Here is a 15554-nt window from a genome sequence, read left to right as displayed (position 1 = left end):
ATTTAAAAAATGTACTTATATGGCTTGTTTCAGGGTGCCAAAACTTTTGCACACAGCTATTTACAATAGTATAGCAGACCGCTTGTGTATGTTTGGATGCGTCCTGTTAGTTCACGCTTTGCACCAGTTCGATGGCAAAAACAATCATCATTAAAGTGTTCAAAGCCATGAGAACACCTGTTGCTAGGCAACTACAAAACCGACGCTAAGTGTAAGCTAGCTTACGACTGATTTAGCTAGTTTGCGTGTCGTCATTACGTGTGAACCGTAAAGCCGCAGTGAGACTAAACTGTCAGTAAAATTATTATCCATGTGACTGACACTTTAATTACACTTAGCATCGGCTGCTAACCGAAACTTCCTTTCCATTGCATAATGAAACGTCGACTTAGCATTGCAACCCGTCAACACAAAATGGCCGAACTAATAGCTGTCTGACTAGCGGTGACGTTAAGTGAAATGAACTATTAATTTTACTCAAACAGAGCCTTTTTTTAGTTTTTTACCAACACATCTGTGGTAAATGTTTGTTTTTGACGAGTATGCATTTGTAAAATACCAAGAAAAGACTCTGTGACTCTGTGACACTGTAAATACACTTAGCATCGAGTGCTAATAAAACTGCCTTTGGTTCTGGTACACTGACACGTGGACATTGTCACAACTCGACATCCCAATATGGCCGAACTCATTGATGTTTGGTTAGCAATGATGCTAAGTGTAATTAGAGTGCAATTTTACTCAGAGTTTTTTTTTAGTACTTTACCAACACATCTGAGGCAAATTTTGATATTTCATTTCCACTGCAACTGGTCACAAAAAACGTCTTAGCAGCGATGTGTTTTGCCAACTTATACTTGCTATAGATATTTCCTGAGTTGCCTAGAAAGAAGATTTCATATAAATATTTTTAAATATATTTTTTAATATAATATTATTTTTATCTTAACTGTCTGTCCCTCAGATATCAAGCCTTTACTAGTAGCACTGGACCTCATATTGAATAAATCATAAATATATGTATAGCCAGTGTTAATGAGCTAATTTGCATAACGATTTAACTTTTTTTTTTTTTAGTTTCTAACATTGTATGATTCAACAGCCGAGAGAAACCGAGACAAAAAAAATATGTTTCAGATATGGTTTCAGTTCTGCTTTTTTTTTTTTTTATATGCTCGAACTCTTTGATCTTTTCTGGCCCTGATTTGAATATTAGACAGGCAGTGAAACCAGCTCGCGCTCTGACTTATGAATAATTGCAGCGCGCTCAGGCCGAATCAGACCGAGGCGAGGAGACGGCTTTGATGCGAGACACCTAGTGGACTCTGAGCCTCATTAATATTTTTATAGTAATGAAACCGATATTTATTTAACATATCATCATCATATCATCTTCTTACTTACACCACAGCGCTGTGGAATTCTCAAATCTGATTGGTGTTTATTCATTTTGTACTGCAGCACGGCTCTGTAATTCACATCACAGATTTATATTAATGCACTCGTTCTAATACGTTATGGTTTCTATAGCAACAGATCGTTCTCTGGGACTCGTTTGCTGGACGCGCAACATAATCTAAGAAGAATAATTAAACATGATAAGTGTTGTTATTTAACAACAGGAGATGTTTGTGTAACATTTATGGAAGGAGTCTCCAGTGTCAGCGCGTTGTAACAGTCAGAGGTAAAGCTGTTACGTTTGTTGCAGAATTGACGCTTATTGCGTTTTTTTTTTTTTTGCTTTATCGCACTTCCCGTCATTTCCAATAGTTTTGATTGAAATACATCAAATCGTCACTCACATATCGAGATACACACCTCAACTACACACGCTGAACTTCAAAGAATAATGGGGGAAAAAATGACAAACTACAACAGCACCAAGTCTCCAAAGCATTTTATTTGATCATGTAAGAAATTAACACAAAGCAACAACATCTTGATTTTTTTTAATGGCACACAAGGTGAATTTTTTACAGGTTTGTCAAAGAAAGCAAAAGACAAGTGGAATGTGGCTTAGCTGGTTTTACTTTACTCAAATTACTGTTAAATTATATTAACTGAACATTTCAGCAAATCTTAACATCAAACAACAAGAAAAAAGAGCAAAGTCCTAGCATGAAGATGACAATTCGTTTTTAACGTACATGCTTCGTTTGCATAGCTTTAAGGATTGAAAAGAAAGAAAGATCATTGCTTGTATGTAGGCATGTGCCGACAGACGCGCAGCTTTCAACCACCGGAATCAACATCGCGATACTGCATCGAAAAAAAAGTCGTAGTCACAGCGCTGTCTGCTACGTTCAATAAAATTTTAGAATTAAATCCTTAAAAGAACGCTGTGTTTATGCTAGGATGTTGTCCTGGTCTACCGAGGCAGCCTCCTTTCAAATGCTCAGAAGTGTGTACGGTGATAATATTGCGAGTGCTGAATATCGTGAAAACTGATCATCGGAAAACATGCCTACTTGTGTGCTAGCTACTCTGCGTTAGCTACTCTGCGTTAACGTGGAACAGATGATAGCTAATTAACCTTAACCGAGCCTCGAGCCGACGTCAAATGAGAACATCGTCGCTGCGACTCATGCGTCCTCACTTTCATTCTTAAGGCGGCTTGAATCACAAAACGGAAACGTAGCAAATAACGTAAAACTGTAGCTGATCGCAGGGAGACTACGATAAACAATAAATCTGGGTGAACCAATCATCTCTTAAGGCTTTAAAATGCGTTCTGCGTGACCGGAGAAAGCCTCGCTTGCTATGGCTGTATCGCTAAACAGAGCCGCTAATAACGTTAACATTAAATTAGCACATCCTGAATTGTGCCAAAGACTGAAATAACATCTTGGACTATTAGTAAATTTTATTATATATAATGTTAACAACTCTGTTTGCTCATAACAGCTGATGAAACTAATTTTGTCTAACTAGCAAAATGATTTTTACGCTAGGCAGTTAGCATGCCAGCCAGATATGCTAACAAAGGGTTAGCTAGCTGGTTAGCAAGCCAATATAATGTGGCTGTCGAGTGTGAAGGACAACAGGAACAATAAGTTGGAGATCCTTGGAGATTTACACACAATTTCCTTCACATTGCTTAAATGTTGTGTGTTTTTTTTTTTCTTGCTAATTAGCATGTTAGCAAAACTTTAACAAGCCAACCAGACAGCATGCTAGCTAGGCCAATATGACTGTAGCAGAAATTGAGTGTCATTCTCCAAGGAAAGTGCTTCAGCGTTGAGTTTGTTCCTGCTTTGCTAATTAGCATGCTAAGTAGTTAGCAAGGCAGTCAATTAGCATGCTAGCTGGTCAGCTAGTTACGCAGAAGTAGGTATGACTGTGAAAACTGATGGAATTTGTTTCAACGTAGAGTGTGTTCCTTGCTAATCGCTCCACACTTCGTAGCTGTGAAAGGAATAACAAGTGCTGATGGTGTTTCGTTGCTAGCTGGTTAGCATGCTACGTAGAAGTCGGTATGGTGATGAAAACTGAAAGAAATTCTCCACGGAAGTCACTTCAATGTTAAGCGTTTTCCTGCTAATTGCTAATGAAAAGGGCACATTATAAAGACTGAAACACAGGGATTCGCTCAACTTGCGTAGGTTCAGCACACACAGTGCTGTCCTGCTTTTCAACAGCTAGCATAGATGCTAAAACATACACGAAATACATGTGTTCCTTCATTTTTTTTCCCCCCTTCTAGGTCAGGGCTAAACATGCTAGCTCTTCCTGTTAGCGAAGGGATAGAAGTACTCGAACCAGCGAGTCACACGTACGTCAAACATCTCCATCGGGACGCCTGCACAGAGAATCGAGGATAAGGCAAAAATGGCAGACGCAGTTCAGGAAGTTTTTTTTTTTTCTTTTTTTTTCCCTCTTAAACCAAGAAACTACATCGATGGGAAAAGTGAGTGAGTTTGTCTGAAACGTCATCAGAGAGAGGAACAACAAACGTTTATCTTCGCCTGCAAAGATAATCCACATATGAAGACCTCAATATAAAATGAAGTGCAAAAAATTATTACAGCGTTTAATAAGGGCGGAGCTAAAGGTAAATTGAACAAATGACGTCATTATAAGTGTGCGCAAAGTTGGATAGCTTGCTAGCAAACAACGCTAGTGTTCTAATACAAAATCGTATGTAGTGTAACGCTAGCTAACTGAAAAATTTGGCTATTTGTTTGAATTACAGACGTTAACGTTAGCTAGCTTGCCAAAGGACTGCATAACGTACACAATATGATAGTTTACCCATCATTACAGAGCTTGCTAGGAAACCTGGCTACAATTTTTAATTGCACAGTAAAATAGCTAGCCAAATGCTAGCTTGCTTGCACACAGCACGTGGTTTTAATTATGCTAGCAAACGGGTTGAATTGCTTGGCTAATGGTTTTAATTTGCCTATTGTTAGCTTTTGTAATTAAAGACATTTAAATCCACATTTGGCTAGCTCTTTCACTGTGTAACTAACATTAGTAGCCAGGTTTGCTAACAAACACTGCTGAGGTACTTGGCTTATAGTTTTAATTACACTATAAATTAGCTAGCTAAATTTATCTAGCTATTTAACTGCTGGAGATTTAATCACTTAGGTTAGCTAAACTATTGTACTGTGTAATTTGCGTACTGTATCAAGCAATGTTCACTCATTTTTGCTTAGCTAAGATTAATGATTAACTCTCCAGTGGCTAAATCTAGCTAAGTAGTTAGCTTCTGGACATTGTGTTGAGGTGCTTGGCCTATCAACACAATTTGCCTATCAGTAGCTAGTTTGTTAGTGGATTTAGTTAGCTGTTTAACATCAGACCATAAACTTAGCCAAGCTAATGTTAGCACAGTTTTTAGCTAACATTGCTTAACTATTAGATCCTGAAATTACACACTACATCAAGCAGCTTTGTAGCTATCCGACATTAAATAGCTAGCCAAATCAATAGAACAATTACCCAAGTACCTCAACACAGTGTTAGCCTGCTAACTAGTTAGCTTATTTGAGCTAGTTTTAGCTAGCTATTCAATGTCTGATAGCTACTGCTGGAGAGTTAACCATTAATCATAGCTAAGCTAACATTACTTAAATTGGTTAAACTAAATGCTCACTGGCTGATGAAACATAGCTTAAGCTCCGCCCTTGTTGAGCCAGACAAAATCATGATGTGTGTGTTATGAGACGGGGTGTGTCAAGATGTAACACGTGTATACACCGATCAGCCATAACATTAAAACCACTGACAGGTGAAGGGAATAACATTGATTATCTCGTTACAGTGGCACCTGTCAAGGGGTGGGATATATTATGCAGCAAGTGAACAGTCAGTTCTTGAAGTTGATGTGTTGGAAGCAGGAAAAATGGGCAAGCGTAAGGATCTGAGTGACTTTGACAAGGGCCAAATTGTGACGGCTAGGCGACTGGGTCAGAGCATCTCCAAAACTCCAGGTGTTGTGGGGTGTTCCCGGTGTGAAGTGGTTAGTACCTAATAAAAGTGGTCCAAGGAAGGACAACTGGTGAACTAGAGACAGGGTCATGGGCGCCCAAGGTTCACTGATGCGTGTGGGGAGTGAAGACTAGTCCGTCTTTTCTGATCCCACAGAAGAGCTACTGTAGCACAAATTGCTGAACAAGTTAAAGCTGGCTATGACAGAAAGGTGTCAGAACACACAGTGCAGCGCAGCTTGCAGCATATGGTGCTGCGTAGCCGCAGACCTGTCAGAGTGCCCATGCTGACTGCTGTCCTCCCCCAAAAGTGCCTACAGTGGACAGGTGAGCATCAGAACTGGACCAAAGAGCAATGGAAGAAGGTGGCCTGGTCTGATGAATCACGTTTTCTTTTACATCATGTGGACGGCCGGGTGTGTGCAGCGCTTACCTGGGGAAGAGATGGCACAGGGATGCATTATGGGAAGAAGGCAAGCTGGTGGAGGCAGTGTGATGCTCTGGGCAATGTTCTGCTGGGAAACTTTGGGCCCTGGCATTCATGTGGATGTTACTTTGACACATACCACCTACCTAAACATTGCAGACCAGGTACACCCCTTCATGGCAACGGTATTCCCTAATGGAAGTGACCTCTTTCAGCAGGATAATGCGTCCTGACACACTGTAAAAATTGTTCAGGAATGGTTTGAGGAACATGACAAAGAGTTCAAGGTGTTGACTTGGCCTCCAAACCTCCACTTGGCCTGTGCTGGACAAACAAGTCTGATCCATAGAGGCTCTACCTCGCAGCTTACAGGACTTAAAGGATCTGCTGCTAATATCTTGGTGCCAGATACAACAGCACACCTTCAGAGGTCTTGTGGAGTGCCTTGAGGGGTCAGAGCTGTTTTGGTGGCACACGGGGGACCTACCCAGTATTAGGCAGGTGGTTTTTAATGTTGTGGCTGTTTGTTGAGTACACACACACACACACACTCACCCCAAGGGCTTGTTTACATCACCTGCTCACTTCTAGCACGTTTATGAGTAAAGTGAAATGGAGCGTGGAGAAGTTGAGACACCTGACAGATAAGCAGCTCGTCTTTCCTGTGTGTGTGTGTGTGTGTGTGTGTGTGTGTGTGTGTGTGTGTGTGTGTATGTGTGTGTGTCTCCAGGATGAGCAGTGATGGTGGAATGGCGGGAAGCATGGGCGTTACTCTGTCTTGTCGGACACTTTATTCTGCTCCCTCTGGATCATGCAGCGGCGTACGATGCTGTCGAAGCTGCTCAGGTAGAAGAGCGCGATGGTGCGGAACAGCCCCATGGTCACGATCTAAACCAAACACAACTCGTATGTTATGCATCTTACATGTACTACATGTACATTGTTTTTTTTTTTTAAATCTTACTGTGTTTGTAACTGATTTACTTCAGATCTCTGAGACTGAGTGTGTGAAACAGGTGTGAGTGACGGCGTATACCTGCTGCAGCCCCTCGGTGATGGACGTGACTGGCGACATGCCGCAGGTGAGAGCAGACAGCATGTAGCCGTCAGGACCTACTGAGCTGCTGAAGTTCCCCTGCTGCACAACGGGAAAAACACACGAGTATAATTATAACGTAGCTTAAACAGCTGAGCAAGACGCTTTACGCCACAGTGCTGTTGTGTTCTGGAATGTGATTGGTCAGAAAGGTGTTGATTAATTTTCTATAACAGCAGCTCTGACAGTAGTGCAGGTTTATATGAATATGTGCTCGTTCTGATACGACATTGTTTCCATAGTAACAGCTCCTTCACGGGGACGTGTTCTCTGTATGGAGAAGTTCGATTAACATTTACGGAAGGAGTCTCCAGTGTCAGAGGTAAAGCTGTAAGTTTTCTGACATCTTCAAGACGCTTTGCACATTTTTTCCTAACACGCCTGGTGAGAGAATGACACGGACTATTTATCCTTTTACAGTTACATTTAATGTTGTGGAACATCTGCGAGACAAGTTAGTTCCTGTTCTCACTTGCGTTATAGCAGCTATAAACAGTCGCTCTCTCACCAGCCTCTCTTTTTTTCTCTTGAAGTTAATAAGACAAAAAAACATGTAAAATAAATTATAGAAAATTAATCAGCTGTAGTGCATTGGTAAATAATCAACGTCGGGAGAGTAACAGTAGCTCCGCTTCATCACACCAGTGTGTTGCTGATTATTTTCCTATAACGGCATCACACACAGTGTTTTATTCCATACCTAAATTATATAGCATCTATTAATTATTCGTGGTCTTTCATCTCCTAGAGCATTAATGTGTGTGTTTGTGTGTGTTAGTGTGTTAACACTCACCACGGCGTCTTTAACAATGACTTTAGCCACCTGCTCAGGCTGATACACTCCAGACGTCTCTGAGATCAGCTTCGTCTCTAAAGGCTGCATCAGAAAACACAAAACTGTGATGACAAAAGAGCTTTTATTTTTGTCTGTAATATATTACACACCATCATCAAGTGTCACACACCTGCTAATTCAGCACACACATGGCTTTACACTTCTCAGAGAGCAAATCCTAACTCTCTAATCTAATGCAGCTTTAGTGTTTTAAAAAATTTGACTAGTAAAAATTAAATCACGCTGCTTGAAATCTGGTCTAAGTTCTTAAAATTCAAAAAACCCCCTCGAGGATTTACCTTCATCTTGTTCTCCTCGGCTAATGACGGCGTGTCCGTGTCGGGAGGGTAGGACACGGTTACGTAGATATTATACGGCTTCACCTGGAGGAGGGGATATAGCAGGACAAGAGCGAGTAAATAACATCAGATTAGATTCTGGATTCTGATTGGTCAGACGGTTGTTGATTGATGTTCTATAACAGCAGCTCTGACAGTAGAGCAGGTTTATATTAACGCGCTCGTTCTAATACGTTATCGTTTCCATAGTAACAGCTCATTCACAGGGACTTGTACAACAGACGCTCCACATTCACACGCATGGTAAAGTTTTCATATGACATTTATGAAAATAGTCTCCAGTGTCAGAGGTAAAGCTGTAACTTTTGTAAGTTTTCCGACATCTTTCAGGACTGAGGAGTTTACGCTTCTTTCCGCTTTCTCGGTAACATGACAAGCTGCAATTTCGTTTTTTTTTTTTTTTGTCTTATTAGCTTTAAGAGAGAGAAACAAAGGCTGGCGTGGGAACGACAGTTTATAATAACTGCTGTAATGTAAGTGAGAACAGAAAGTAACTCACAGACGTTCCATAACATTAAATCTAACTATAAACAGGCAAAAAGTATGATGTCTTTTTTTTTTTTTTTTAAAATAAGTAAGAACATCAATTCTGAGATGATAACAGTAACTCCGCTTCATTACGTCACCCCTGCTGTTGATTATTTTACTATAACAGCACCACACCAAGTGTTTTATTCCCATCATATATTATTGTATGACCAAATATTTAATAAAGTTTTTTTCTCTAAAAATGTTGTATACTTTGTTTTTTTTTCCCACTTTACCTATTTCTAGTATTAGATGAGTTATATAACACATACGAGATTAGTGTCGATTCCATTCAAAACCCCGTCTGTCTCACACACACACACACACACACACACACACACACCTCCATCTGCAGAGCTTCAGCGAGGCCGCGCAGGGCGAATTTAGAGGCGGAGTACGCCGTGTAGCCGAACAGTCCGAGCTGTCCAGCCTGAGAACACACAAACACCACGCGGCCCATACGCCGCTCCTTCATGTTGCTGATGACGGCCCGCGTGGCGTACACACTGCCCAGGTAGTTCACCTCCATCAGACTCTGACACACACACACACAGTCATAGAGTAACATGGGAAAAGGTGTATGTATGAGTTATAAGCCTTAAAGAGCCAAATAGTATGCATACAAATATATACACAGACACACACACGCTTTACATCTGACTTTACACATCACTCAATGAGCAAAAAGTTCTTTCTGTTTTTCAAATAAAAGCTTTAATGTCAAAAACAAAATGGAAGCCAGTTAAATTTTCCCACGAGGTCAAAATGGTCACGTACTTCTATTATATATAATAGAGATATCTGTTCATCACAAAATGGAGAAAGTTTATTCACTAAAAATTAGATGGAAAAAAAAAAAACCAGCAAGAGTTTTGTTTTAATTCTTGCTCATTTGTGGATTTACTTTTGTGCGATTTGAAGTTTTATCTACATTTGTACACTCTTAAATAATAATAAAAAATTCCATCACATTTCTTCTTGATCATTTCACGTTAGTACTTTCAAAGTTGTTTATCGTAAACTTTGTAGAATGTGACAGGTTACAATATGCAAATGAGGGCCATGGAGCACTGCTTCACCAGAGGAAGGGGCGGGGCTTATAGGTTTGGTGATATTCCTTATTTGCATATTGACCAAAAAAAGAAGAAAAAAAACTCCAAACTGACCTGGAAGTGCTGGACCCTGAGCTCCTCGAACTTCCCCGACACCGACGTCCCTGCGCAGTTCACCAGCATGTCCACTGGCCCGAGCTTCTCCTGAGCCTGACACGCGCACACACACGCACGCACGCACACACACACACACCCTGTCATTAATATTTTAAAGTGCTGTACAAAATGCATTGTTTTTTTTATGTAAAGATTGTATATGTAGTTCCTCTAACATACACACAGCTGCAGAAATGCTATTTCACTCACACACACACACAATTTATGTACACAAACAATGTACATACACACAAAGATGTATACACACACACACACAATTTATGTACACACAAAGATGTACACACACACAATGTATGTACATACAAAGATGTATACACACACACATACATACACAAACACAACAAAGTACGCACACGAAAATGTACATACACACACACACACACACACACACACACAAAGATGTGTGTGCTCACACACACGAAGATGTGTACACACACGAAAATGTACATACACACACACACACACACACACACACACACAAAGATGTGTGTGCTCACACACACGAAGAAGTGTACACACACGAAGAAGTGTACACACACGAAGATGTGTACACACACGAAGATGTGTACACACACGAAGATGTGTACACACACACACACACACACTCTCTCTCTCCTCACTCACCTGTTTGAGCACGCTCTCCACCTGGCTGTAATCCTTCGACACGTCCACTGAGATGCAGAGCACCACCTTACACACAACACACAGTCTTAATAAATAAAATACATCAAAATACTATCAGATTTTAATGAATGCAGTCATGAAGTGTTCATCACGACATCACACTATTATCATTATTAAATATTATCTTCACATTCTGTTTAAAAGTGTCGTCACTAAACTCTGAGCGTCGCTTCTGTCTGCCATGTGCTTTCATTTAAGAGTATTATGGGATGTTCGTCTGTCAGTTCGCTCCTCTCTCCAACTCTTACTTCCTGCTGTTCTGCCTTTCTTACATTCTCCTTTCTCGTCTTTCTTCCTCTCCCTTTCTTTCCCTCATCTATTCCTTTTTTAAATTTCTCGTTTTTAAATATCTTTTTTTGTTTCTCGCTCTTCTTTGCTCTATAACCACTTGGTCTTTTTTCAGTCATCCTTCCCCGCTCTTCCTTCCCTCCCTTCCTTTCATCTTCTCTCTCTCTCTGTCTCACCTGTTTCCTTGCTTCCATCATTCATTCTTGCCTATCTTTTCATCTTTCTCTCTGCCAAATCTCTCTCTCTCACTCATTCTTCTTTCATGCGTTCCTTTTCGTCAGTTGGTGTTTCTTTTTTCTGTCTTCATTCCCCTCTCTTTTCCTTTCTTCCTTCCTATTTGCCTTTCCTGTTGTCTCTCTTCCCCTCCCTCACTCTTTCTTGTTTGCTATCCTTTGAAAAATGTTTTCTTTTCTTTTTTTCCCCCCTTAATGCATGGTTTCCTTCTCTTCCTGCTAGGTTTGATGAAAGTGACAGTAATTCAGGAGAAGTCAGGAGAGCTGCAACTCTGCTGTCACCATCAGCTCGACGCTGCCCCCCTGCTGCCACTCCACACTACTACAAGCGTTAATTCACTTCTTTAAGCAGGAGGAGGTAAAGGTGAAAGACCAGCGCTTGGACACGGGTGCATTATGAACGATATTTGGCGTGACGGGCGAGTCACGGCGTCTCACTGCACGAAACACGCCACGTTTCTCTTCTCCATCACGACCCCTGACGGAGCGTTAGATGGTGTTACTGACCTGTTTATCGTTTATGGCACACTTCTCCACCTCCTTCTTCGCCTGCACCAGTTTACCCTGGAGACAGAAAACACCACAGATGTGTCACACACACACACACACACACAGACGCCTGTAAATGTAATCAGTCAGCATCGGTGTGACAGTGTAGCTTACAGGGTAATGGAAGCTTATAGCCACCAGTCTAGCGTCATGTCTGAATCATCGCACACTCAAAAAAAAAAAAAAAAAAAAACACATCTCAGTAACTCCATCCTTCTTTCTGTGTTATCCTTCAAGATTTCCCTTGTTTTTGTTCTTTTATTTCTTTCACTACTATTTCTTTCTCTCCCCTGCTTCCTTCACAGTTCAGTCTTCCTTCCTTTCTTTTATATCTTTCCCTCTCTTCCTTTCCTTTTTCATTTCCCATTTTCTCTCCCTCTTTCTTTCTTTCTTTCTGTACATTTGTTTCTTTCTATCCTTTTTGCATTCTTACTGTTCTTTCTTTCCTTTATTTGTACATTTTGCTTTCTAGCATTTCTGTCTTTCTCTCTTCCTTGCTTCTGTATTTCTTTCTTTACTTTTCTTTAATCAATTAATTTGTTTTCTTTTACATGTTTGTTTCTTTCTTTCTCTTTTTTCACTTTTCTCTTTGCGTCTAAATTTTCCTTACTTTTTTACTGTGCATTTTTCTATCTTTTTCTTTCCATTTTGCATTTTTTCTTTCTTCTTCTGCTGCTTCTGTTGCTTCCTCCCATCCTTTTAGGAAAATTGTGTAAATCCTGAATCAAAATACAACTCAAACTAATTTATCGCATGAATCCCATCTAATCTACAGCTCCGCCTTCACACTTTAGGCCACGCCCCCTCCCCCAGTGACACCAGACTCGTGTGAGGTTCTGAGGAAGTGTTTTGGCTTCACCGTGTCTCAGTTCAGGACGTCTGTCTGAGACACTGAGCTCGCCGACTGTGCGATTATTCAGACAAGCAGCTCACAGTACGCTAAATCGGTGGCTATAAGCTTCCACAGCTTGTTAGCTACATTAGCCTAAGAATGAATCTTCAGACACCGAGCATGACGCCTTCGTGTTTACGGTCTCACCTCATCACGTGCCACCAGTGTGATGAAGGCTCCCTGTTTGTAGCACTCCATAGCTATGGACTTCCCGATCCCGCTGCTGCCCCCCGTCACCTGGACATCAGAAATAAATACACAAATTATTACACAAGATATACATCATATTCAGAATATCATATCATATCATAAATATATCTTAACATATAATATATATATATATATATATATATATATTTTTTAAACTTTTGGTTAAGCACAGTAAATCCCACACTGGTATAAATCAGATTTCTTCACTTTAAGATAAGGTGAGGATTTGTTTTGTTTTACGTCAAGTTATCAAAATAAAACAAAATTAACAATTAAATAAAAATTGAAATCATATGTTCTGTTGTAGAAGTAAATTTTTTTTTTTTAAAGTTCTAAGCTTTACTTTGCACCAATCACGGCTCATACGCAAATTATTAAAGGACATCTAAATGGCAACCTTAAAAAACAAACAAAAAACAAACAAACAACAAAAAAAAACAGCTGAACTGGCGTGTTTAGCTAGCTAGCTATCATAAGCACAGTTTTAAACTGTGTAATTTCCACAGTCTTTGAAGATTAGAGCACATCGCATTGTATTGTACAATATGGCAATAAAATGTTAACGCAAGTTCTCTATCTCAGATTATACAACCACTAACGACAGACCTGCGATTAAAGAAAATTATTACGTTCTGGTACATCGTCAGTCCAGTTCATGCCAAAATGCTTGAGGTAATAAGGAAATTTTTATCTGTCCATTAGCACGTTTCATTTATCGACATCGCCTCTATCGTATTTGTAGCTGTACTGTGAGTTTGAATCATCCTACGCCATCTTCCTATTGGTGGATTTCAGTCAAGCGTCATAGCAGCGCTCTCACACTGACATTTTAATAAAAACATTTCTCACACTTCGGTTGCAGTGGCACTAAAGCAGTAACAGATGTGTTAATTTCAACTCAGGACCAAATTATTATTATTATTATTTTTACGATGTGCGATTTTGACAGCAAAATCAAGCAGAAATTCGTACGGTGTAAAACCTGCGTAAAGTTATATTAGGTAAGAGCAAATCTTGGTTGCTATGGTAACATTACATTTCCACAGCTTTAACTACTTTCATTTATAAACAAATAAATGAAAATACGTCAGTGCAAATGTCTAGCTAGTTTACTGTCACATAGCTAGCCAATGGGGGTCGCGCGCTGCGTGAGGGGCGTTTCCGTATTTGCGTATTTTGCATATTGATGAATATTCATAGCAGATTGTATTTGCAAGTAAGATAAAGGTGTAGTTGTGTTCTCAGGACGTTTCCTTGGACTTTAATACAAATGATTACAAATTGTTGTTCTGCATATTCCATTTTCGATGGCATAAAAGTCATACAAAGCAGCTATTAAAATTAAAACTGTCAAGACTGCAGATAATTATTGCAGTTGTATTTAAAAACAAAGAAATTATTTTACACTGCAGAAAAGTGAGAAGAAACCCGTGTAACGGAAACAAACGGAAACTTACCACGACATGGGCCCCGTTGAGTTTGAGCGGTTTGGGGCTTATTAAAGGCGATATCATGTAGAGAAACAGGACAAAAGCGACCATAAAAGCAGCCAAAACTAAAATCATCATCATAATGAAAGGAAGAAATGACCAGCCGGAGTGTGAGAAAAGCCAGTCCAGTGTTACTGAGCTCCAAAAAGCCTCTTCGGAGGGCATGGGTGAGCCTTCAGGCCGAATCCCAAATCCCTGCTTACTCCCTATATACGTGCACTCGATGTGATATCACAGTAAGGCGGCTTACACACTACTTAGTGCACTTTAACAGAGTAGAGACACTATTTAGGATCCAGCCGCGCTAGCTAGCTGATGACAAGCTAACGCTTTCTACTACGGAGTCGATATAAATGGTTCTTTCCAATGCCAGAGACAGCGAATAAAATTTTCACTGTTTTTCACAGATTTGTAATTGGTTACAATGTTAGAAAAGCGTAATGATATAAAAGCACAAAACGCTGTACAAGCGCTTCGACCGTTAATTGTTTCCAGCTAGCTAACTCCGTTCACTAACACAAACCAAAACACAGGCAACGTCCGTGAACCGACGCTCGCTGTCAGTTGGATTCTGGGATTTGTGGTTCGTTAATGAGTGACGATTACAGCAACAAGTGCATGAAGGACTACAAATTCCAGAATCCAACATAAAGGTCGCCTTTTGCCGCTTGTTGCGAGGGAAGAAGGTCTTCCGTAGCGATAAAGCTATTCCATAATACGAGCCAACAGTGGGAACGAATAAAAATAATAATTGAAAAACAAACCAAAAAAATGAAATTAAATAATTAAAACGTACAATTAAAAAAAACAATAAAATATTGTACATCATGACATAGTATATTAAAGGAATATTCTGACAAAATAATTTTTAAAAAATTTAACTTACACAATTTTTCAAATACACAAAATGTCGTCATATTTTTGTTTCGTTTTGTACTAAAGCTACCATGCTAATACAGCTAACAAGTAATGGAAACCTGTGTCCTAAACCACACAAAGCAGAAGAACCGGATGTTTTTAAGGCCAATGTTTATACTAAAAGATTTTGTGTCAGGCTTGTTAGCTAAATTAGCTTCATGGCTCCTAGTCAGAGATCCAAACTCAAGCGGTTACACAAGTTGTACAGTTTACGCAATGAATCACACACTATGTGCTGTGCTGGTTTAAGAAATTAATAAACAATGATGAAGTTACACATGCCAACGTGTTTTATTTGTCTGATACCACAGCAATTTACCAATAATTAAAATTTATTTTACACATTAAATAGTAACATTTATAGACACATTTGATGTTGTG

The 15554-nt window shown here is 39.8% G+C and overlaps 1 protein-coding gene across 1 annotated transcript; it reads right to left on the bottom strand.

The window, feature by feature from the left end:
* Positions 1–1880: 1880 nt before the first annotated feature.
* On the bottom strand, positions 1881–14869 carry kdsr (3-ketodihydrosphingosine reductase). Its single transcript, XM_034303291.2, has 10 exons — positions 14223–14869; positions 12703–12792; positions 11622–11678; positions 10534–10599; positions 9847–9942; positions 9024–9215; positions 8093–8176; positions 7752–7835; positions 6899–7000; positions 1881–6750 (listed from the first exon to the last, which is right to left on the bottom strand). The coding sequence occupies exons 1-10, from the start codon at positions 14418–14420 to the stop codon at positions 6631–6633; spliced, it is 1089 nt and encodes a 362-aa protein (XP_034159182.1). The 5' UTR covers positions 14421–14869; the 3' UTR covers positions 1881–6630.
* Between the last annotated feature and the right edge of the window lie 685 nt (positions 14870–15554).

The sequence above is a fragment of the Pangasianodon hypophthalmus genome, chromosome 4 (assembly GCF_027358585.1).
Source record: "Pangasianodon hypophthalmus isolate fPanHyp1 chromosome 4, fPanHyp1.pri, whole genome shotgun sequence".
NCBI classification, from domain to species: Eukaryota; Metazoa; Chordata; class Actinopteri; order Siluriformes; family Pangasiidae; genus Pangasianodon; species Pangasianodon hypophthalmus.
The sequence above is the reverse complement of the archived record's forward strand: the minus strand, read 5'-3'. Positions and strand labels throughout refer to the sequence as shown.